General features: G+C 39.6%; 1 protein-coding gene across 5 annotated transcripts in view; it reads left to right on the plus strand.

Annotated features, from left to right (window-relative positions):
• CUL1 (cullin 1) overlaps positions 1–21,327 on the plus strand; it is a 102,243-nt gene that overhangs the window by 59,079 nt on the left and 21,837 nt on the right. For all 5 annotated transcript variants that reach the window (XM_054559108.2, XM_054559107.2, NM_001135479.3 and 2 more), the window contains 5 exon segments: positions 1,826–1,876; positions 2,070–2,160; positions 2,855–3,018; positions 9,076–9,238; positions 10,132–10,262. In XM_054559108.2, the coding sequence (XP_054415083.1) occupies positions 1,826–1,876; positions 2,070–2,160; positions 2,855–3,018; positions 9,076–9,238; positions 10,132–10,262 (600 nt within the window).

Consider the following 21,327-nt stretch of genomic DNA (forward strand, 5'->3'; position numbering starts at 1 on the left):
TCCTGAGTCCTGGTAGTCCCAGGCAAATCAGGTACCATACCTGAGGGCGAGCCCTGAGGATTAGCCCTCCCATGCTTTAGAGTCTGGAAAACCCTGCCTCAGGGAGAGGACCCTGAATTAATTAATTACTAAATCACCCTCATTAATATATGTTTCTTCAGTCAATGAAAGGGGTTTTTTTTGTCCATTGGTTTTCAAAGTATGGTCCTGTATTAGTCCGTTTTCATACTGCTGATAAAGACCTACCTGAGACTGGGTAATTTATAAAGAAAAAGAAGTGTAATGGGCTCAACAGTTCCACGTGGCTGGGAAGGCCTCACAACCATGGCAGAAGGCACATCTTAGATGGCGGCAGGCAAGACAGAATGAGAGCCAAGCAAAAGCGGAAACCCCTTATAAAACCATCAGATCTCGTGAGACTATTCACTACTATGAGAACAGTATGGGGGAACCACCCCCATGATTCAGTTATCTCCCACTGGGTGCCTCCCGCAACATGTGGGAATTACGGGAGCTATAGTTGAAGATGAGATTTGGGTGGGGACATAGCCAAACCATATCAGGTCCCCAAACCTGCTCTGTCAGCATCACCTGGGGACTTGTTAGCAATGCACATTCTCAGGCCTCATCCTAGACTTAAAGAGAAACTCTGGAGATGGGGCCCAGCAATGTTTTACCAAGCTCTCCAGACAATTCTGATGCATGCTCCAGTTTGAGTACCAGTGTTCTAGAGCAATTAAGGGAGGACTCATAGGCTGCCAGATCAACACAGACAATGCCCTTTAAAACTAGTTTTGTTAAAATGTCAGATTCTACATAAAGGAGTTAATCACCATATCCAAGAATGTTGCTATAATAGCAGTACTTTGTAGCTTCACTTTTGACAAATTTAAAAGAAAAACAATGCTGGTTGCAGTGGTTCATGCTTGTAATCCTAGCATTTTGGGAGACCGAGGCAGGAGACCAGCCTGGGCAGCATAATGAGACCTACAAAAAAAATATCCAGGCATGGTGACGCATCTGTAGTCCCAGCCACACATGAGGCTGAGGTGGGAGGATCACTTGAGCCCAGGAGGTGGAGGGTGCAGTGAGCCGTGGTCGTACCACTGGACTCTACCTTGAGTGACAGAGTGAGATCCTGTCTCAAGAAAAAAAGAAAAGCATAATGTATCCCGGATGCATGACAAGTTTTTATTGTCTGTATAGTTCCAGTTTCTATACCAAAATTGTTATTGCTTCATAATGATACTTTGCTATGTAGTTAATCCAGTTCTAACAAAACTTTCTAGGTTTAGTTGTTTGATTTGGGGTTTCGTGCTTCCCCTTTAACATTTTATTTATTTTTTTAACTGACAAAAATGTGTACACCATGCCTTTTTGAAATATGTGTATATTGTGGAATGGCTAATGGGATTTTTTCTTTTTCACATATAAATGCTTTCTTGAGACTCAAAAGTTGTTAGTGTAGGAATCAGGATGATCTTGGTTCATTTCCTTTTGGAAACCTGCTTGATCTAAATGTACCCTACAGTAACATCACAGACTCCTAAAAATCATTACGGTTTTTAAACTTTTCCTATACTGTTTTCAACAACAGTTAAAATATAAATAAAGAAGTTGAGCTGACAAATGTCTGTGCTTGAATACCTCTTGAAGTTGTTGACTCTAGAGAGTGGATTTCTGCTTTCGTCCTGATAGCAGATTTTGACCAACTTGTAATCTAGAAATTTTGATAAAGTAATTTGAGATTTAGATTATTTCCTATGACTTCAATCTTGGAAAAACATAGTAAAAGTATAGACATTTTGTACTTTTTTTTCTCCAGCTTGCATTGGTGACTTGGAGAGACTGTCTGTTCAGGCCACTGAATAAACAGGTACCTACTGGTGTGAGCGTGTGCGTGTTCCTTTTAAAATCCCTTCGCAGTTTCGTTGCTTAGCTTTTGTCTCGTCACTCCTTCGGATTATCCCATCTTACACTGTTTAGTGGCTGTGAATGTTTAAGGGATATGTAGTAATATATATCATATTCTATAACCTGTGTAATATTTTTCTACATCCTTTCTAAAGGTAACAAATGCTGTTTTAAAGCTGATTGAAAAGGAAAGGAATGGTGAAACCATCAATACAAGATTGATTAGTGGAGTTGTACAGTCTTACGGTAAATAATTTCCCTTTAGTTTATTCAAAGTTTTCACATCAAATGGCAATTACAGCAATGCTCTAACAGATTTCATTTTTAAAATATTTTAATATTATAAAGGATATTGTTAGCATTTACAAAGGTACTTACATTTCTTTTGAAGTCAGTGTGACTTTATTTGTTTTTATCCATCATAAAAGCTGTTTGATCCGTGTGCCTTAAGGAAATTTTGATGAAATAGACATTTTAATTATTTTCTTTTCTGGTCTCATAGTGAATTACTGGATATGTTAGCGTGTGAGCTCAATGATAACCAGAAATCTATATCAGCTTGAAAAATTGAGATTGAGAAATTGATAAAGTAATACAATGTCTTAAAAACTTGGGTAGCATTGTATTTCTTTGCAAATTTAAAATTAGTTATTTTGATTGCTTTTGGAAATACAAAAGTTCTCTAAAGGAACTTCATAATTTTGAAGCATACCTGGCCATGGGTCAGAATTACTTGCTTTTTATACGTCTTGGATTTTTTTCCTTTTTTATTTTATTGAAAGAGTGTACTTTAATACTAGTGAGTAAGAGTTACTTATGTCCTGCCATTTCACATTTACCTTTTAAACATAACTTAAACTGAATGCTACACCTAAGTATATTCTGTGAAATATAACCAAAAAAATAGGGTAATTGAAATATAGCTCATATTCATTTCTAGTGGAATTGGGGCTGAATGAAGATGATGCATTTGCAAAGGGCCCTACGTTAACAGTGTATAAAGAATCCTTTGAATCTCAATTTTTGGCTGACACAGAGAGATTTTATACCAGAGAGAGTACTGAATTCTTGCAGCAGAACCCAGTTACTGAATATATGAAAAAGGTAAGCTTAAATATAGTATTTTAAGTAGACTTAAGTTAAAGTCATTGCTACTCAAGTGAGTTCTTTTTAGCATATACAGCATTCTTTACAAGTCATTTGTTGGGCATTGTTTTTCTAGAGTGTCTTTATCAGGTGCAAGTGTTTCTCTTAATTCTCCAAGGAGCTTCTATAAATTAATTTGGTAATCATGACTGAAAGTTCTCCTTGCTGTTCTAAGGATATAACCACAATAGCTACATGACTTTTTTTTAACTGTTTATTGTAGAATGTGGATTTATGTACAATGGGCATCACAGTTATGTCAATGAGAAAATTTTAAGAAACAAATATTTTCAGATTTGCAAACTTTAATTTTTTGCTTCTAAAATACCCCTAAGAATCTATTACATAGCTTTCATGATTATATTAGAGGAAGAGTTCTTCTGAAACTCGGATTTAAATTCTAATATGAGAGGACAGCTATCCTCCCGCTTCAGCCTCCAGAAGTAATGGGATTAGAGGCGTGAGCCACCGCACTCAGCTAATTGTTTTATTTTTGCAGATAGGGTCTCGCTATTTTTGTAGAGATAGGTTGCCCAGGTTGGTCTCAAACTCTTGGGCTCAAGTGATCCTGCCACCTGGGCCTCCCAAAGTGCTGGGATTACAGATGTGAGTAACCATGGCCCACTGATAATAAAGATCTAGTAGAATTACTCTTTGTTCTCTTTCTTAGAAATATAGATATCTTGGCTGGGCGTGGTGGCTCACGCCTGTAATCCCAGCACTTTGGGAGGCCAAGGTGGGTGGATCACCTGAGGTCAGGAGTTTGAGACCAGCCTGACCAACATGGTGAAACCCCGTTTCTACTAAAAATACAAAAAAATTTATCTGGGCATGGTGGCACGTGCCTGTAATCCCAGCTATTCAGGAGGCTGAAGCAGGAGAATCACTTGAACCTGGGAGGCGGAGGTTGCAGTGAGCTGAGATTGTGCCACTGCCCTCCAGCCTGGGTGACAGAGTGAGACTCCATCTCAAAAAAAAAAAAAGAAAAAGAAATGCAGATATCCTGGATTTAGACTCTAAGGAATGACCTGGGTCTGGAGTCAGCAAACTTATCTTGTAAAGGGCTGGAAAGGAAATACTTTAGGCTTTGTGAGCTATGTGATCTCTTTTGCAGCTGTTCAACTCTGCCATTATAGCACAAAGCAGCCAGTGGGATATGTACACAACTGAGTGTGGCCGGGTTCCAATAAAACTTTATTTACAGAAAAAGGCAGGCAGGCAGAATTTGGCCTACAGGCTACGGTTTGCTGACCCTTGACCTAGCCGTACTAGGACAGTGGTCCCCAACCCTTTTGGCATCACAGACGGTGGCTGGGGGAAGAAGGGGGATGGTTTTGGGACGAAACTGTTCCACCTCAGATCAAAGGAGCGTGCAACGTAGATCCCTCACATGTGTAGTTCACAATAGGGTTCGAGCTCCTATGAGAATCTAATGCCGCCCGTGATCTGACAGGAGGCGGAGCTCAGGTAGTAATGCTCACTCATCTGCTGGTCACCTCCTGTTGTGAGGCCCAGTTCCTAACAGGCCACAGACCCATACTGGCCCACAGCCAGCGATTGAGGATCCTTGTACTAGGAGATCTCCAGGAGTCTGGATCTTTCCAAGCCTGACACCTGCTTGCCCTTTATTCCCTGTTCACTTGGAGTATGAATGGACTGTGGAATCTCTTTTCCATATGTTGAGATAGAAAGTCAGTTAAAAGCAACAGCTCTGCTCTGACCTCATAGAGAAAGTCCTATCCAGTTTGTTTGTGGTGACCTGAATGCATTTTCCTATAGGAGATAGTGGTTATAAATGGGCTTAGAAGTTTGAAGTTGAAAGTCCTTGACAAATCTCTGCTATCTCAAAGTCTAACAAAAATGGAACTGTTCAGGGTATTATACTTGGAATATTAATAGTTCCTTGTGTATAATGGTGGGCTAAATTGACTTTCGTATGCCGATCTGGAACCTAATCAGCTCACCCAGAGTTTCAAACAACTGCCTAACAAATGAACTTTTGAAACAGTCTGTTTTAAATGTTAACATTGCCTGTTATTTCATTGTTTAATATGACAGTGTTGTATTCCTAAACACTTCTCTTATTAAACTCTGCTGTATATGGTGATTCTTTTAAAACTATATATCCCAAAGACCTCTTATCCAGATGCACATCCACGACAGTGGTGTGAGCCTATTCTTTTTATGGGTTTATTAGAGAATTGTGGTCATCTCCTTTGTCCACACTGATGAAGCAGTAGTGCTCTAGGGCAAGGAAACCGGTGTTCTAGGGCAGAGCTACTGAAGCACTCCCAGAACAGGTAAATCTGTTTTTAAAACCAGGCCTAGGCCGGGCGCGGTGGCTCACGCCTGTAATCCCAGCACTTTGGGAGGCCTAGGTGGGCAGATTTCCTGAGGTCGGGAGTTCGAGACCAGCCTGGCCAGCATGGTGAAACCCTCTCTCTAATAAAAATACAAAAATTAGCCAAGTGTGGTGGCAGACACCTGTTATCCCAGCTACTTGAGAAGCTGAGGCAGGAGAATCACTTGAACCCGGGAGGCGGAGGTTGCGGTGAGCCAAGATTGTGCCATTGCACTCCAGCCTGGGCAACAGAGTGAGACTCTGTCTCAAAAAAAAAAAAAAAATGAATAAAAATAAAACCAGGCCTGACACCAAAGACAGTTGAGGAGCAAGAATTTCCAATGGCCTTGATGTTTTCAATCCAGCATGAGCCCTGCCTTCAAGGAAGCAGTGTTCTTCCTACATCCCGGTTCCCATAGAGGGGATTCATTTCTAGAGAAGTTAAAGGTTTGGCCCAAATCCACTTGGATCACACCAAACACAACTTCCATCATATTCTGAAAGATGATAATGCAGAGAGTCTAGAAGCATAAAATTGGAATTTGACCATGTAATTCTGCTCTCATCCTATAGCCTTGCATCTCAAACTGAGCTATGAGTCTATTTTCAAATCCCCACCCCACCATTTATTAGGAGGATGACCTTGATGCTTCTGTTCCTCAAATTCCTTATCTGTAAAATGTGAATAATAATAGGTAATAGTGAGGATTAAGTGAGCTTTAGTATTTACAAATTTTAACATGAGGTATTTATTTGTTAAAAGGTGCTTAGAATGGTGTGTGGCAAAGAGCAAGGCTAATGTATTTGGTATTACAAATATACATCCCACAAAACCTCCAGTGTATGCCCGGGAGGGTGCAAAACCGCAGGAGAAAGGGTGGCAGATCTTACTCAATAACTTAGGGAGCAATTACGTTTACATTACAACAAACCTTCTATCAGGAAATAGAATAACAACGAGATAAAACATGACCCTTCAGGAAACACTCTGCAAATTCTAGCCAGTTGAGAGCAGTTCAAATTCCCTGGGTCTGTGTTCACTTTTCTCTATTAGGAGTGTTTTACAGGAAACATCTAAGAATATTTGGCTTGTCTTTCCAAGGATGGCTTTGAAGAGTGAACCATGTTAGTGTTTCTAAAAGATTTGACTGTCTCATGCGATTGAGACTGATCTGAGCTACAGAAACTCTGTATGACTACTCTAGGTTTCTAATGTCATTTTTTAAAAACTTTAAAAATATACCATACTTCATTAATTTGCTTGTCTTTTTTGGTTTTTATTTTCCTTTTGTTTTTACTGAGAACCAATCCTAGTGAATTAATAAAGACCATCTTTAATTGCATACTTTTATTTAGTCATTTGAATTTGGCCTTGGTGTTCTAATACAACAGTCTGCCAAGTACAGTGATGATCAGGAGCCTATTTGACTTGGAATCAATAGAGAACCTAAATGGCTGTCCTTTCTGAAACCTGATGACAATACCTACGACCTTGGTTTCCTTGCCAATATATAAAATAAGCTAGTGTTGAGGCCCCTCGGCCATGAATGTTTCTGTAATCACCTAGGTACCTGTTCACTCTTCTGCCCCTCAGTCCCTGCAGGAAGGGTCTGTAGACTAAGAGGTGGAGAGCTGTGCCTCTCAGAGGATGAATCAGGGATGGCATCAAAGCCTAATCTTTCATCTCGGAAGGGGTAAAACTGTGTTTTGCTGCCTGAGATGATTATGTTCTTCCAAGAAAGAGTTATAACTTAAAACAGAAAAAGTGGTGCTGTTTGGTTTGCATGTTCTATATTCCACCAGCTTTAGATTCCTGAGTTATCAGTCTTAGTGGAACATTAGATATAAAGCAGCATTTACTGTTTTATAATCAGAAAAACAAAATTACATATTAACTGTAGACTTTTTGGAAAATACAAATAACATAAACCTACAAGCCTGGGGCACTGTTGCTGATTATATAAACCACATTGGAATCATGGTATAGGTTTTTTGTAACTTGTGCACTAATGATTTGTTATTAGTAGTTGGTGTTTATTTTAGTGGGTAATGATAGTTCATTAACTGAACATGTAATAACTACCTCTTATTGGAAATGTATTAACTTCAAGGTTTTTTCTATTCATTTATGAGTTGTCTTTTCTTCTTTGTGTTTTTATTTGGTTGTACTCACTGCTTTGCTGGAGATCATTATGTATTAAGAATATTGACCTTTTGATACATACTACAGATATTTTCCAAGTTTATTTTTCACATTTAGCTATTTAGAATGTGTAATAAGGTTCTGACTTACGTGGTTTAAACAATTGTCCCATTATTATTAGTTCTTGATAGTACAAGTCCCACCTAATCGTTTTTTCATTTTATATTTTCTTGGCTCTTGAGTATTGATTCATTACCAGTTGAATTTTTCCAGATTTCTCCAAAATTATACCAAATTTGAAAATCTGGTCAAGGCACGGTAGCTGGACAGCCTATAATCCCAGAACTTTGGGAAGCCGAGGCAGGAGAATTGCTTGAAGCCAGGAGTTTGAGACCAGCCTGAGCAACATAGTGAGACCTTGTCTCTAGAAAAAATTAAAAAGTTAGCCGGGTGTGTAGCTGGTGTAGTCCCAGCTACACAGGAGGCTGAGGCAGGAGGATCACTTGAGCCCAGGAGTTTGAGGCTGCAGTGAGCTATGATTGTGCCACTGCACTTCAGCCTGGGAGACAGAGCCAAGATCCTGTCTCTGAAAAAATTATATTTAAAACAAAAATCATTTTGGAGAGTATTGGCGTTTTTATAATTCAAAATATAATTCTCTTTATTCAGATCACCTGAATAATTTATTGAAATTTCTTCCTTGCTTTGATAATTTAGTAGTTTCTCTCTAAATTTTTGAAAAGTCTGATTTCTGATGATGATTTCCATGTAATGACTTCAGGGCTTATATTTATGTGACTCTTGGCTTCAAGTAGTTTTTAATCTAAAGTACCACATCTTAGTATCTGCACAGAAGATGCATTCATTTCTTAGAGTGGCAGAGACATTACCTCAAAAAGATAAAATACCATTCTCTGAGGGATCAAAATGATGTAAAGACATGTTAACTGGTAATAATGATGATGTTGTTAGGGCACTTAAAAAGAGAGTTTGAAATGGAAATATGTATTACAGAGAAAATGGCAGACATCAGTGGCTGTTTAAATATGGTTGTTATTTACCATAAAATCAAAGAACTTTTTCCTTTTTGTTTCTGTTTTTTGAGAAACGGAGTCTTGCTCTGTTGCCCAGGCTGAAATGCAGTGGCACGATCATAGCTCACTATATCCTTTAACTCCTAGGCTCAAGCCATCCTCCCGCCTCAGCCTCCTGAGTAGCTAGGAAGGACTACAGGCGTGTGCCACACCTGGATAATTTTTTTTTTTTAGAGACAGGGTCGCACTATGTTGCCCAGGCTGGTCTCAAAATCCTGGCCTCGAGCAATCCTCCTGCCTCAGCCACCCAAAGTGCTGGGATTACAGGCATGAGCCATCATACTCAGCCCTCCCTTATTTTCTTAATCATATTTTATTAGAGCTGGCATGTGAATTTAATTTGCCATTATTCAGTTTCCTTTAATTTACATATTAAAGAATTGTGACAGTTCTTTACCAATGAATCAAAACCATTCACTTGAATTAATTTTCTCCAGGCAGAGGCTCGTCTGCTTGAGGAACAACGAAGAGTTCAGGTTTACCTTCATGAAAGCACACAAGATGAATTAGCAAGGAAATGTGAACAAGTCCTCATTGAAAAACACTTGGAAATTTTCCACACAGAATTTCAGAATTTATTGGATGCTGACAAAAATGAAGGTGAGCCACAAGACTCATAAAATGTAGGTATTTATTATTATCTGAAGTTTTGATATTGCTTTTGATTCTAGACTCTCGAGTCAATGGCATTACTTGCCCATGTCAGTCAGTTTTAAAAAGATGCATGTGTTTGTACATCGTTATGTGCCGATTTCAGACTTCTGCAGAGCATTTTGGTTTGACTTAGGGGGAGGAGTATATTTAGAATATGACTTGCTCCATACACTTTAGCATTAAATGATGCTACCCTAAGTTTTTTCTTGACTGTTCTTCCTTTGAAAATTCTCTGAGATGAGGAGACTGTCATCTTATATTTCCCTTAGCCACTCCCATGTTTTACTGGGGCATGTTAGGAGCTCAATAAAAGATTGAAGTTTGGATTTTTCTTCTGTCGTCCTCATAAAGTAACCATATGCTATATACATGTCTTAAATGAATTTGGGAGACCTTTTCTCAACTCATTTGTTTTTATAATTGAGATAGAAATCCATATTCTCCTTAAATATATTCATTATTTTTAAACAAATATTTGAGTGCCTATTATGTGTCAGGCATAAATACTATTTCAATCTTGAGAATTTTAGGAAGCATTAGAGTTGTTTCTGATAATTTTTTTTTTTTTGCTTAGTCTTATGTTAGTAAGACTCATAGTAAGGGGGAAAATAAATTTACAATAGTAAATTTATAGTAAATAGTAACAATTTCATTGTTACTTTTAGCAAAATATACCAAATAGAGAATGTTTGGTTATAATTAAATGCTATTGATTATTAAAGTCTAAAAACATGGTTATCTTTTGCAGAGTATTTTTCATCTCAGTATAAATACATAATTAGTAGAATGGATATGCAGAATTTGTTTCAGTGCATAAAAGGGGTTTCTTCCTCTTTCAGATTTGGGACGCATGTATAATCTTGTATCTAGAATCCAGGATGGCCTAGGAGAATTGAAAAAACTGTTGGAGACACACATTCATAATCAGGGTCTTGCAGCCATTGAAAAGTGTGGAGAAGCTGCTTTAAATGTAAGTAAGATTTCATTGAAAATCAGTCAGGCTGATTATTTCCACATGTGAACTGCAAGCATGTGTTATGCATCTCTACTTCCAAATCTAAGTGGTAACATTTTCATTAGAACTCTGAGAACCATGTTTTGGCTTTTTGAAGTAGATAGTTCACAAACATCTTTGTTTAGTAAATACCTCCGAAGTTTTTCCCTCGCACTTTTTAGGCGTTAATAATGTTATTTTTTTTTTCCTTTTATGCCTTCTCACTGTTAAATTCCTTGCACTCACTAGGAGAAGTTGCTTCCCTAGAAACAAAAGGCTCCTGGAAGCTGTTACTGTGCCACTCACAGTCCACAGGTTGTGCCTTACAGGAACTTTGATCTGGATAGTAGCCTCTGGCTGAAGACCACAGGGCTGTACTCGAGAGGCCCTGCAGTTTATAGCATTTCTATACACCCCTCATCTTCCCCAGGGCTACATAGAATATTCCTGCTAGGTCATCTGTAATTCAGGTGATAATTTCACATTGGAAATAATTGCGTTTTTAAGACACAAATGAGTTGCCTCCAGTTTTACTCCTATTGTGAACTTCAGTTGTAACTGGGAGAACAATAGAGAAGAAAAGCTTTTTTTTTTTTTTTTTTTTTTTTTTGAGAAAACGTCTTAGCTCTCTTGCCCAGGCTGGATTGCAGTGGTGCCATCTCGGCTCACTGCAACCTCCACTTCCTGGGTTCAAGTGATTCTCCTGCCTCAGCCTCCCAAGTAGCTGGGATTACAGCCGCCCGCCACCATTCTCAGCTAGTTTTTGTATTTTTCGTAGAGACGAGGTTTCGCCATGTTGGCCAGGCTGATCTCGAACTCCGGACCTCAGGTGATTCGCCAGCCTTGGCCTCCCAAAGTGCTGGGATTACAGGCGTGAGTCGTCATGCCCGGCCGAGAAGAAGAGTTTCTAAAACACATTGGTTCTTACATCTGAATACAGAAAGCTTCTCTTGTTTTGACTTTATTGTGCTTAATGATTAATTATTTTTGATAGCATTATCAAAAATAGTATTTTTTTAATCCTTATTTTTCTGTTATCTTTTGAAGGCTTCTTTTCCATGTTTAATTTTGGGAGTTGCTGCTGGCACTCAGCCACCTCTATGAATTATTAAAGGGTTGAGTATAAAACTTTCCTTTAGGTTTTTAAAACAATTTTATGCTCACGAGATGGGAGGAAACTGGCTTAGCCGTGGATTTTGTGAAAAAGATCTCTAGGTTTTAGTAAAAACTTAAGTATGGAGTCCTCAGTGTTGGCACATACGGTGTCTTTACCGTGTGGTGATTACAGAGCCTGGCCAGGCTGCCTGCACTCAGATCTCAGCTCCACCATTGACAGCTATCTCACCCTTGGCGAGTTACTTCTGTCTCTGTCATTTTATTTTATTTTATTTTTTTTAATAGAATGATAATGCCTATCCCATAGGATATTTGTGAATAAACAATACATGTAAAGTGCTTAAATCAGGGCACATAATTGCTCAGCAGTGATGACTGCTGCACGTTCTTATGAGTACACACAATTTTTTTTAATTTAAAAAACTCATTTCAGAATTACCCTTCAGTTTTTATGACTTTATTTCCAAGCTAAATGTTTCTTTAAAGAGCCTGATTCACACATACACACACACATACACACACTCACACACACACACAACGCTCACCCCCCTGTGATTCAGAAGGGGTCAATTCAGTGAAGACATTTTTTCAGTAATATAAGGTGCCTTCACAGTTGTTGATTCAAAACTCAATTTACCTATATGGGCAGCAGAGCCAAGTAAATGACTTGACTTTCCTTGAAATGAGTTAAGTGGGAAGTCTGTTATTTCATCAGATAGATTAATGAAGCAGTTTTTGTTTTTTTCATGTAAATTGCTATATACTAGGTATGAGATTGGCCTTAGGGAACTTGTGTTCTATGTGAATATAGTTAGATTTAAAATAAACATGATAGCTGGGTGTAGTGGTGTGTACCTATAGTCCCAGCTACTCAGAAGCCTGAGGCAGGAGGGTCACTTTAGCCCAGGGGTTCGGGACCAGCTAGGGCAATGTAGAGAGACCCTGTCTCCTTTTTCAGTTTTATAGGAAAGATGGGATGTTAATTCTAATGTTCATCTTTTCCAAACCAAAGTAAGGTTCTAAATTGGAGAAATAATCAACTATGATTCTCATGTTCCATTGTTTTCTTTCTTGGATACAATCAGCTGCCTGATATTTTGGGCACTGAATAAGTGCTGCCCGATTGACTTTGTCAATGAGTCTTGAATCTGACATTTACCTAACTCGATCAGTTAAAGCAAAAGTATACTTTCTATGTAAAATAATTTCTCTATTTGAGGAAGCTTCATCCGTCAGCAATGACAGCACAAATAAACTGTCTTTACCAGCAGTTATATTTTACGAGAAATCAAGCTTTTAAACAATGCTCGTGTTACTTAAATCTAAGCCACTGATTAACCTGAATTTAAGAACCAAAACAAGATTTTCTCCCATGAAGAACAGTTATAGCTCAGTAAACCCACATTGCATGTGCCTTCACTCGCAAAAGTCAAATACTAGTTTTTTTTAGTAAGTTACTGATTCTATTTATTATTACATAAGAGCTGTTTCTACATTGAACTCATGAAACTCCCTGAATTTTTTAATTGTTGTGCTTATGAAGTAAAATGTTCGGGAAAGCAAATACTTTTCCAATTTTCTGCAAAAGGAGTGTTTCCTAAAATCCAGTTTTATTCTTATTTGTAAACTTGCGGTTGGCTCCTTCTGTTGGAATGCTGTCTGACTGGTGCGTAGGTTCCTCGTGCCCTTCCTTGCTCTGAGCTCACACTTGCCACCTCCATTCGCCATCTCTGTGAAAGCTCACAGAAATGAAGCTCGGGGAGTGTGGGTGCCCGGGCCATAGCCTGGCACACAGTAGGTGCTTGATTACTTATTGTAAGAAAGAAACACAGCTGCTAAAAAACAAATACTTTAAAATAGGTTTTAGTTTTTATCATTTATGTGGTAAACGTAAAAGACACATTGTAACCCAAACCATAATTATTTTCAAAAACCCACTGATTATGAAAAATCAGGAGAAAAAAAGTAAAAGTTAGAATTATTGTACATGATTTTAAGTGGGATTTAATTACCTTGAGAACACAGTTTTTAAAGTTTAAAAATTTTTGCCTAATTAAGTTGAATCATAGTGTACGAGAATCATTTATAATTAGCATATTAAATGCCATAGAAGGCACTACCTAAGTGATTTTTTTTAAGTGCAAAAAAGTGTAATATCAGTCCTGTGTCTTTCTCTGGACTAGAACACTATATATGTTACACTGAAGCTGTTCTTGATGAAATAAACTCCTTTGAGAGGCCAAAAAAAGTTTTTTATCTGGCTAATCCTTTTATACCACTAATTTGGTTAGAAAACCAGCTTTACTGCTAATATCTGGCCTAGACTGAAATTCTTAGAGGTTTCCAATTTATCATGTAAGTCAAATGTTTTTTGTGTTCGATGTTTTAGAACCTACTTATGAATTTTTCTTAAGGCATTTTTTTCCCCTAGTTAAAACCAATTTAAAAATTAAAGGCTATTTCTGGAAAACTGGCTCAAGGGGAATTTCCCTCATGGCATCTCCCTCTCGCTGCCTAAAAGCTGGCAGCCCTCAGTGAAGTGAAACTGAAGAGAGAGCCCTCTAAACCTGGGAGTGGGGAGGGGACTGTCCGTCAGGATTCTGCTGTTTGGAAGCGTTCTCTCCAGCCTTCAGAGAGCCTCATGATCAAGGGCGTTTGTGCTCAACTGATATGTGAGGTGATCAATTAGCCTATTGCACTGGGGCGCCAGGAGGACTTTGGGAACCTTGCACACAAATATTCAAGGATGGGATTTAAAACTGGTTTCGAGCTGAGCAAGGGATAGGAGAAATGGCTTGTTTAATAGGCAAGTGACCGCATGCATGATTGCTGGCCCAGGAACAGGTTGGGAATGTATCAAAAAATAATCTATATTAAAATATAGAAGGCGATGGCCCTCATCCACTTAGTGAGGCTTGAAGGGAGCATCTTGAAAGCAGAGACCATTCCTTCACATGGTCATTTTAAAAAGAATTGAATGCCCACTGTGTGTGCCTGGCCCTGTGCTAGGCTCTTAATTTTTCTTAGTTGACCAAAGCAACTACAAACAGTCCCCTGCTTAGAATGGCTCACCTTAATGATTTTTTTGACTTTAAAATGGCATGAAAACAATAGGCATTTATGATACTTTCAGTAAACTCATCGTACATGGAAAATACTGTCACACATTCAGGTCCGGGCGCAGTGGCTCACACCTGTAATCCCAGAACTTTGGGAGGCCAAGGCAGGCAGATCACCTGAGGTCAAGAGTTCAAGACCAGCCTGGCCAACATGGCGAAACCCCGTCTCTACTAAAAATACAAAAATTAGCCGGGCGTGGTGGCAGGCACCTGTAATCCCAGCTACTCCAGAGGCTGAGGCAGGAGAATCACTTGAACCTGGGAGTCAGAGGTTGCAGTGAGCCAAGATTGCACTGCTGCACTCCAGCCTGGGCGACAGAGCGAGACTCCGTCTCAAAAAAAAAAAAAAAAACCCACACATTCAGTTTATGATGGGTTTATTGAAACATAATCCCAAATTGAGGAGTATTTTTAGCTGCATGATGTGGTTGGTGTTTCAACTCAAAGGGCGAACAAATTTTGCAGATCAAACTGAAATCGTTGTTTCATTTCTTCAGCAAGCATTTAGGGCATTCCTGTAGCAGACATGATGTCAAGAATTCTGAATTAGAATGCCTTGCCTTTGTCCTTGTCACATCTCCGTGACCTCATCTGCCTAGTTTAGTGCCTACATTGCAGGTTCATCTGAAACTCACCTCTTCTCCATTCCTTAGCACAGAGGTGGCAGCTGTGTAGCATGAGTCACCCTGCCCTCATGCTTTGTTCATCATAAGCATTAGTAATCTAATAGGGTATAATTTCCTGCAGGGTCTGGATGTAGCCTCAGAATCCTCCTCAAAGCAGTAGCAGCCTGCCTGTCTCGGTAGCAAGCTCTCTCCTCCTCTGTCTTCGGGGATGAGTCAGTGGAGCATGGGACTTCATCCTCCCTTGGCTCTTACTGTTTTCTGTGCATTTTCTCTCCAGTCCCAAGGCTACCATCTTAATCTGGGCTTCATCTATCACTTCACCTCCCAAATGGCCCCACACCTCTCCCATTCCTATTCATCCCTCATAATAATTAGCAGTTTCATCTTTCAGAAATATCACTTAATACATTTATAATTTTACTCTGTGTTCTTTTCATCCTTTGTTTTAAACAAAGCAGATAAAGCCCTTCCTTGTGATAATATAAATCATAATATTATACTAAATCAAATCCTCTAATTAGCCCACATTTTCATGAACCCCGTCTTCCAGTGAAACTATTATAATATCATTCCCCTACCCCAAAACTCCGGCTAATGTCTCTACTTATAACACAGTCATCCTTACCTTCTGCTTGTCTTAGTCCTGCTTTTAAGGCCAGCTCAAATCCTCCCTTCTAGAAAGAGCTGACCTTAACTCTTCTATCCTAAGCCCTATTTGTAAAACTCTCATTACAAGTGTACATGTGTTTATAACTTCCTGTGCTTCCTGTCACCGCACCACAGGTTGTACAACCCTTGAGAGCAAAGCTCACGCCTCATTATAGTTTTATGCTCTGTGGTTTCGGGCCTAGCCTCTCACCCAGCAAGGATCTGTGGATGATAATGGTGAAGGCCATCTGCTGCAGGGCTGCCGTCTCGGCTGCACGACTCTTGACCCCACTGCATGTGTCATCTCAGCTGGAACTCACCATTGCGTAGATTTGCCTCACTCTGCTTTCCTAGTTTTTCTGTCTTCTCTTCTTAGACATAGTCCTTCTTTTTTCTACCTGTGAAATACCTATTTATCTCTCAAAACCCAGCTCAAAAGTTTTCTCAATCACCTTGGAATGGTAGCGTCTCCCCCTTGAAATAGTGGCACATTGGACTGTTTATGTGACACGTGCACTGCTTTATGCTTTAGATGTCCCTGTGACTGTCCCTCTGTTGTAGCAGAGATGGCTCTATCCAGTTTTGTGTCCTCAGAGCTTATTACGACACCTTATCCAGAATAGGTTTCAGTATACTTACATGTTAGTTATACTTCCCATTGCTCCGAAAAGGACTCGGGGCTGCTTACACAATACGTGAAATAAAATAGGATAAATTAAATAAATCGGAGAATAGCAAAATAAGGATATGAAACACAAAATAGAGCTTAATGTAATTCTCAAAGTGTGTGCAATGCAGTCCGTTACTCTTGTTAGAGGTAGGTCATGATTTGCCTCGAAATCGTTGTAGTTAGTACAGAGAGCTTGCCACTAAAGACAGCCAGCGCCATGGGGTACAATCAGCTAGTAACTCAGAAGAATGATTTTTCTTGGTGGTCAGAGCTGAGGATACTTTCTCCAGTGGCTCATCCTAAAAAGCATGGTAGTGCCGTGGACAGCATCATCAGCAATACACTTAACAAGGAAATAGGATGTCAAGTCCTTGGGTAGTTTGATAGTTTTCCATGACACCAGCTTATAGCATAATGCCAAAATAAAGTTCAGGAGAAGGGTCAAATAATGCAGACTTGTAAGTTCTTGTTAATTAATGCTTGACTATACAATTGATTCCATTTTGAATGTTTAACAGACAATTGCTCAGCAGTCTGGATGTTACTGTATTCCCCCACAAAGACAGTTTTATAAATGAACATAAATCAGGCTATAAGAGAATATCTCCTTACTCTTGGTCTTCAGGGCAGAAGTAGCAACAAAAAAGCACAAGTCCTCTTTGAAACCATATCTTGATTTAGTGTCCTCAGCCTAACAGGTATTGCAGTGTGGCCCAACAGAGATGGGTCTGTTAGATACTTCAACACCCGGCAGGGCTGCTGGGTCTAACATTGGAGTGTTGGGCTGCAGACACTGACTGGGGAGAAGTGTTGTGAGCTTTATTTGCAGTTCTGAGAGAAATGCTGTGTTGAAACAGGAGAAATTTTCAGAAGCTGCTCTCAGTAGCTGGCTCCAGGATTGGGGTGATGGTATAATACTTATAAAAGGCAGCACGTCAGATAGAGAATTTGATAGGCAGAAATTAGGTAGCTCTGGCAAGTTATTTTTCAATGGAAGACTAAGGGGTAGATCCTAGTACCTTAGCAGAAAAAGTTCTGTGATTTGGATTGGGAAGTTGAGTTAGAAATAATTATAAAAGCCCAGTCACGTGTGAACTTAGACCAGTGAACAGACGAATGTACTACCAGCTACTTCTGGTAGATTTGAGTTTGGGTTTAGTTTAGACATCCAAGATCCCCTTTCTCTTCTGTAGTTAAGTGCATGATTAAACAACTGAGTCTTGATGCAAACATTCTCTGGATGGTAAGAAAAGAACATTGTCCAATCATTAATAAAATTAGCTACAGAACCTTATATTTGGAGTGTAACCCAGCTTGGTTTGTTCAAAGGAGATAGGATACACTTTGATAAAATTGGCTTACACACACAGGAAGAGGGTCAGATGAGAAACTCATAGTCTCTTAGAGCCATAGCTATTCCTTAAAGCTGGCTAATGGGTTTATGGGGCTTGATTTTACTATTCTTTTCTCATTTTGAATATATTGAAAATTTTCTATATTAAAACATTTTTTAAGAAACAAAAGAAATGTTCAGGTTTTGATTAAGTGGATGTTGGAAAGGAGAAAGAGTGTCTTCAGGACAAAAGGAAGCACGGTTTTGTACAGTAAGTCAAACATTTAATTACACAAAAAACTGATATATGCTGATAATATACATTGATTCAGATAGCATGTAGCTAAATTTGTGAATTATAGGTGCATAACTTCAGAGAAACAAGGATGGTTGGGATTTATTTTGTCTTGCCATGAGACGAAGAGAATAATCATTTTCCCTAAAAGAAAATGTACACAGTTGTCATTTTGGAGTCTACATAACCAGGCTTTTTTTTTTTTTTTTTTTTTGAGATGGAGTCTCACTCTTTCACCCAGGCTGGAATGCAATGGCGCAGTCTCGGCTCACTGCAACCTCCGCCTCCCAGGTTCAAACAATTCTCCTGCCTCAGCCTCCTGAGTAGATGGGATTATAGGCATGTGCCACCACACCTGGCTAATTTTTGTATTTTTAGTAGAGATGGGGTTTCACCATGTTGGCCAGGCAGGTCTCGAACTCCTGGCCTCAGGTGATCCACCCGCCTCAGCCTCCCAAAGTGCTGGGATTACAGGTGTGATCCACCACACCCTGCCCAGGCTGTCATTTTTATATCCAACATACACCCTTCTTTCTCTTAATTGTAGGGAAGACTTTAATCATTTCACAAGTAAATCCACTATGGATGCACGTCCCTACCCAAATTTGACTTTATACCCACATCCACTAAACTGTAGTTTAAATAAGTACTGAAGTAACCCTTGATTGGTTCAAGGCCAATTAGAGATGCTGCCCATGAACTTCTCTTTCCTGTCCATCCTCACTGAGTCAGGCAGCCCTACTACTCATCTTCCTGTACACTACTTCTGTTTCTGAACTAACTTAATTATTCCTTTCTGAAACATCATTCTACCTGGGGAATCTTTTCATTCTCTTCAGAGAAGTCAGTCTTTCCTGGCAAGTCTTAGTTCTGCTTTCAAAGTTTAACATTTTCGTCTCTAAACATTCAGCCCCTAAATCTAGTCCACTTACAGCCTCCACATTTACAGAGTACATTCCGAAAGGCTGAAAACAAGGACTTCAGCCTCACCTTGAACTAAAGGAAAATGTAGGTGTCAGCCAGGACTAGGGGAACAACCAGGGGGCCTAACAAAGGCCAGAATCAAAATGAAACCCACACAGTTATGGCGCTGGGATCAGGAATGTGTAGATAGTAGATCAGAATCCAAAGGTGACAATGAGATTAAAGATTTAAAAATTATGGTCTGAGGTGCAGAGCCATGATTCCAAGATAGATATTAATGATTGAAGCAAAAAGTAGCAGCAGGTAGGCCGGTTAAAATAATGAAAAAAGGTTGGGCATGGTGGCTCACGCCTGTAATCCCAGCACTTTGAGAGGTTGAGGCGGGCGGATTTGAGAAGAAATTCTGCTGTTGTTGGATGAAGTAGTCCATAGATGTCAACCAGTGGTTTATTATTAATCATGTGAGTCCTGGGGAACCCAAAGGAACTCCTTCTTCAAACAAATGTTTTAGCTAAGTCTGCATGTGTTGGAGAGTTCTCCAAATTAACTCTTATGCAGTATATGATGTGTAGTAAAGGGAAGACTTAAAATATGCTCATTCCAATCCTACATGTATATGACTGAAATCCAGGAGCAACTGCAGCAACATTTTTTAATTTAGACCAATAGAGGCTTTGGGGAAGGAGCATTTTCTTGCTGGGATTGTTTAACATTGCCAGGACATCACCATGAAAATAATGAAGGTCAGGCATGGTGGGTGATGCCTGTAATCCCAGCATTTTGGGAGGCTGAGTCGGGTGGATCACCTGAGGTCAGGAGTTTGAGACCAGCCTGGCCAACATGGTGAAATCCTGTCTCTACTAAAGATAAAATTAGCTGGGTGTCATGGCATGCACCTGTAATCTCAGCTACTTGGGAGGCTGAGGCAGAAGAGTCGCTTGAATCAGGGAGGCAGAGGTTGTAGTGAGCTGAGATCATGCCACTGCATTCCAGCCAGGGTGACAGAACAAGACCGTGTCTCAAAAAAAAAAAAAAAAAAGAAGAAGAAGAAGAAGAATGAGAAAAGAGAGCACTTACTAAATTGTTAGTGTTTTTGTCTCAGTATTTTAAACTTTAAACCACGCTCCATCTGAAGAACTGTTGGTTTCTGCTTATTGAAAGAGGTTAGATGATACAGTAGAAAAGGCCTATTAAGAAAATGCAAGATTATTTCTAAATGATTTTTGAGGTCTAACATTCATGTCCCCCCTTTTTTTTTGCCTATTAATATCAAAATTAATGTTTTCCCCTGGGCACGCACAGACTGGCAGTGGTGGGCACCTCAGAACCATGCTGGGTGGTGGGGACACCATTGAGCACCTTCCCAGATAATGATCCAAGTGCATGGTCTGCACACATATACTCTCTGTGGTTTGTTTGTTTGTTTTTTTTCTGAAGCCTTTGCTTCTCTATGTTTTGCATGGAGATAATGTTACTTGAAGACCAAGTGCTGATGCTAATGGGAAGAATGACACTGCCCCCAAAGAACTGCATGTTTTTTTGTTGTTGCTGTTACTTAATGGGGCCTCATGTCTCTCCCCTTTTTAAGGAAAAATTATCTAGAGGTAAGACTGTGGACAGTGTCAAGCTAGGTCCTGGTGTCCTGAGGTTGATCTGTTGTTGTCGACTGCCTGTCCTCAGGGAACTCTCCTAAAGCTCTTGTAATTGATCTGCTCTCTTTAGCCCTGGCTGGATGAAAGATGTGGAGGCTGAATGTACCCTCAGAGGTAGTGTAGGCAAGAGCAGCTTTCCACAGACTGTCAGATCTGTCCCCTCAGCTTGGAGAGCACCAGTTTATGTAGATGAAATGGTGAAGGATGCTCCCTTCAAGCTGTAGCACCCCATTATTCCTCTTTAGCAATATTTTTGAATGGTGCTGGGTTACTAGGAAGTGTTTGAGTGTTAAAGTATCACTTAGCACCACAACTTATCCCCAGAAATTGTGTGTAAATATATACCAACTCTCCATGAGATGATGGCCCTCACACCTCTTTGTATGCCATACTCGGTTTACCTTTTTAAGAAAGAGTAAGATAAAAAGTTATGTGAGACTCTTAACGTGTATTTTCTCTTCTTGAAATTGGCCGTTAGAATTATCCTTTTAGTGGAAATGTATGGAATAAAAGGTCGTAATTCAGTTATGATTATCACTATGTTCCTGGTTTAGCCATTTAGGAGATTAGTTGATGAATGCCACTGCACTAGGTACTTAGAAGTACGGCAGTGGTAGCAGGCAGACAGGGTCCCAGTGGGCAACACTGAGATGTGCCC

Source organism: Pongo abelii, chromosome 6 (genome assembly GCF_028885655.2).
Source record: "Pongo abelii isolate AG06213 chromosome 6, NHGRI_mPonAbe1-v2.0_pri, whole genome shotgun sequence".
Classification (NCBI taxonomy): domain Eukaryota; kingdom Metazoa; phylum Chordata; class Mammalia; order Primates; family Hominidae; genus Pongo; species Pongo abelii.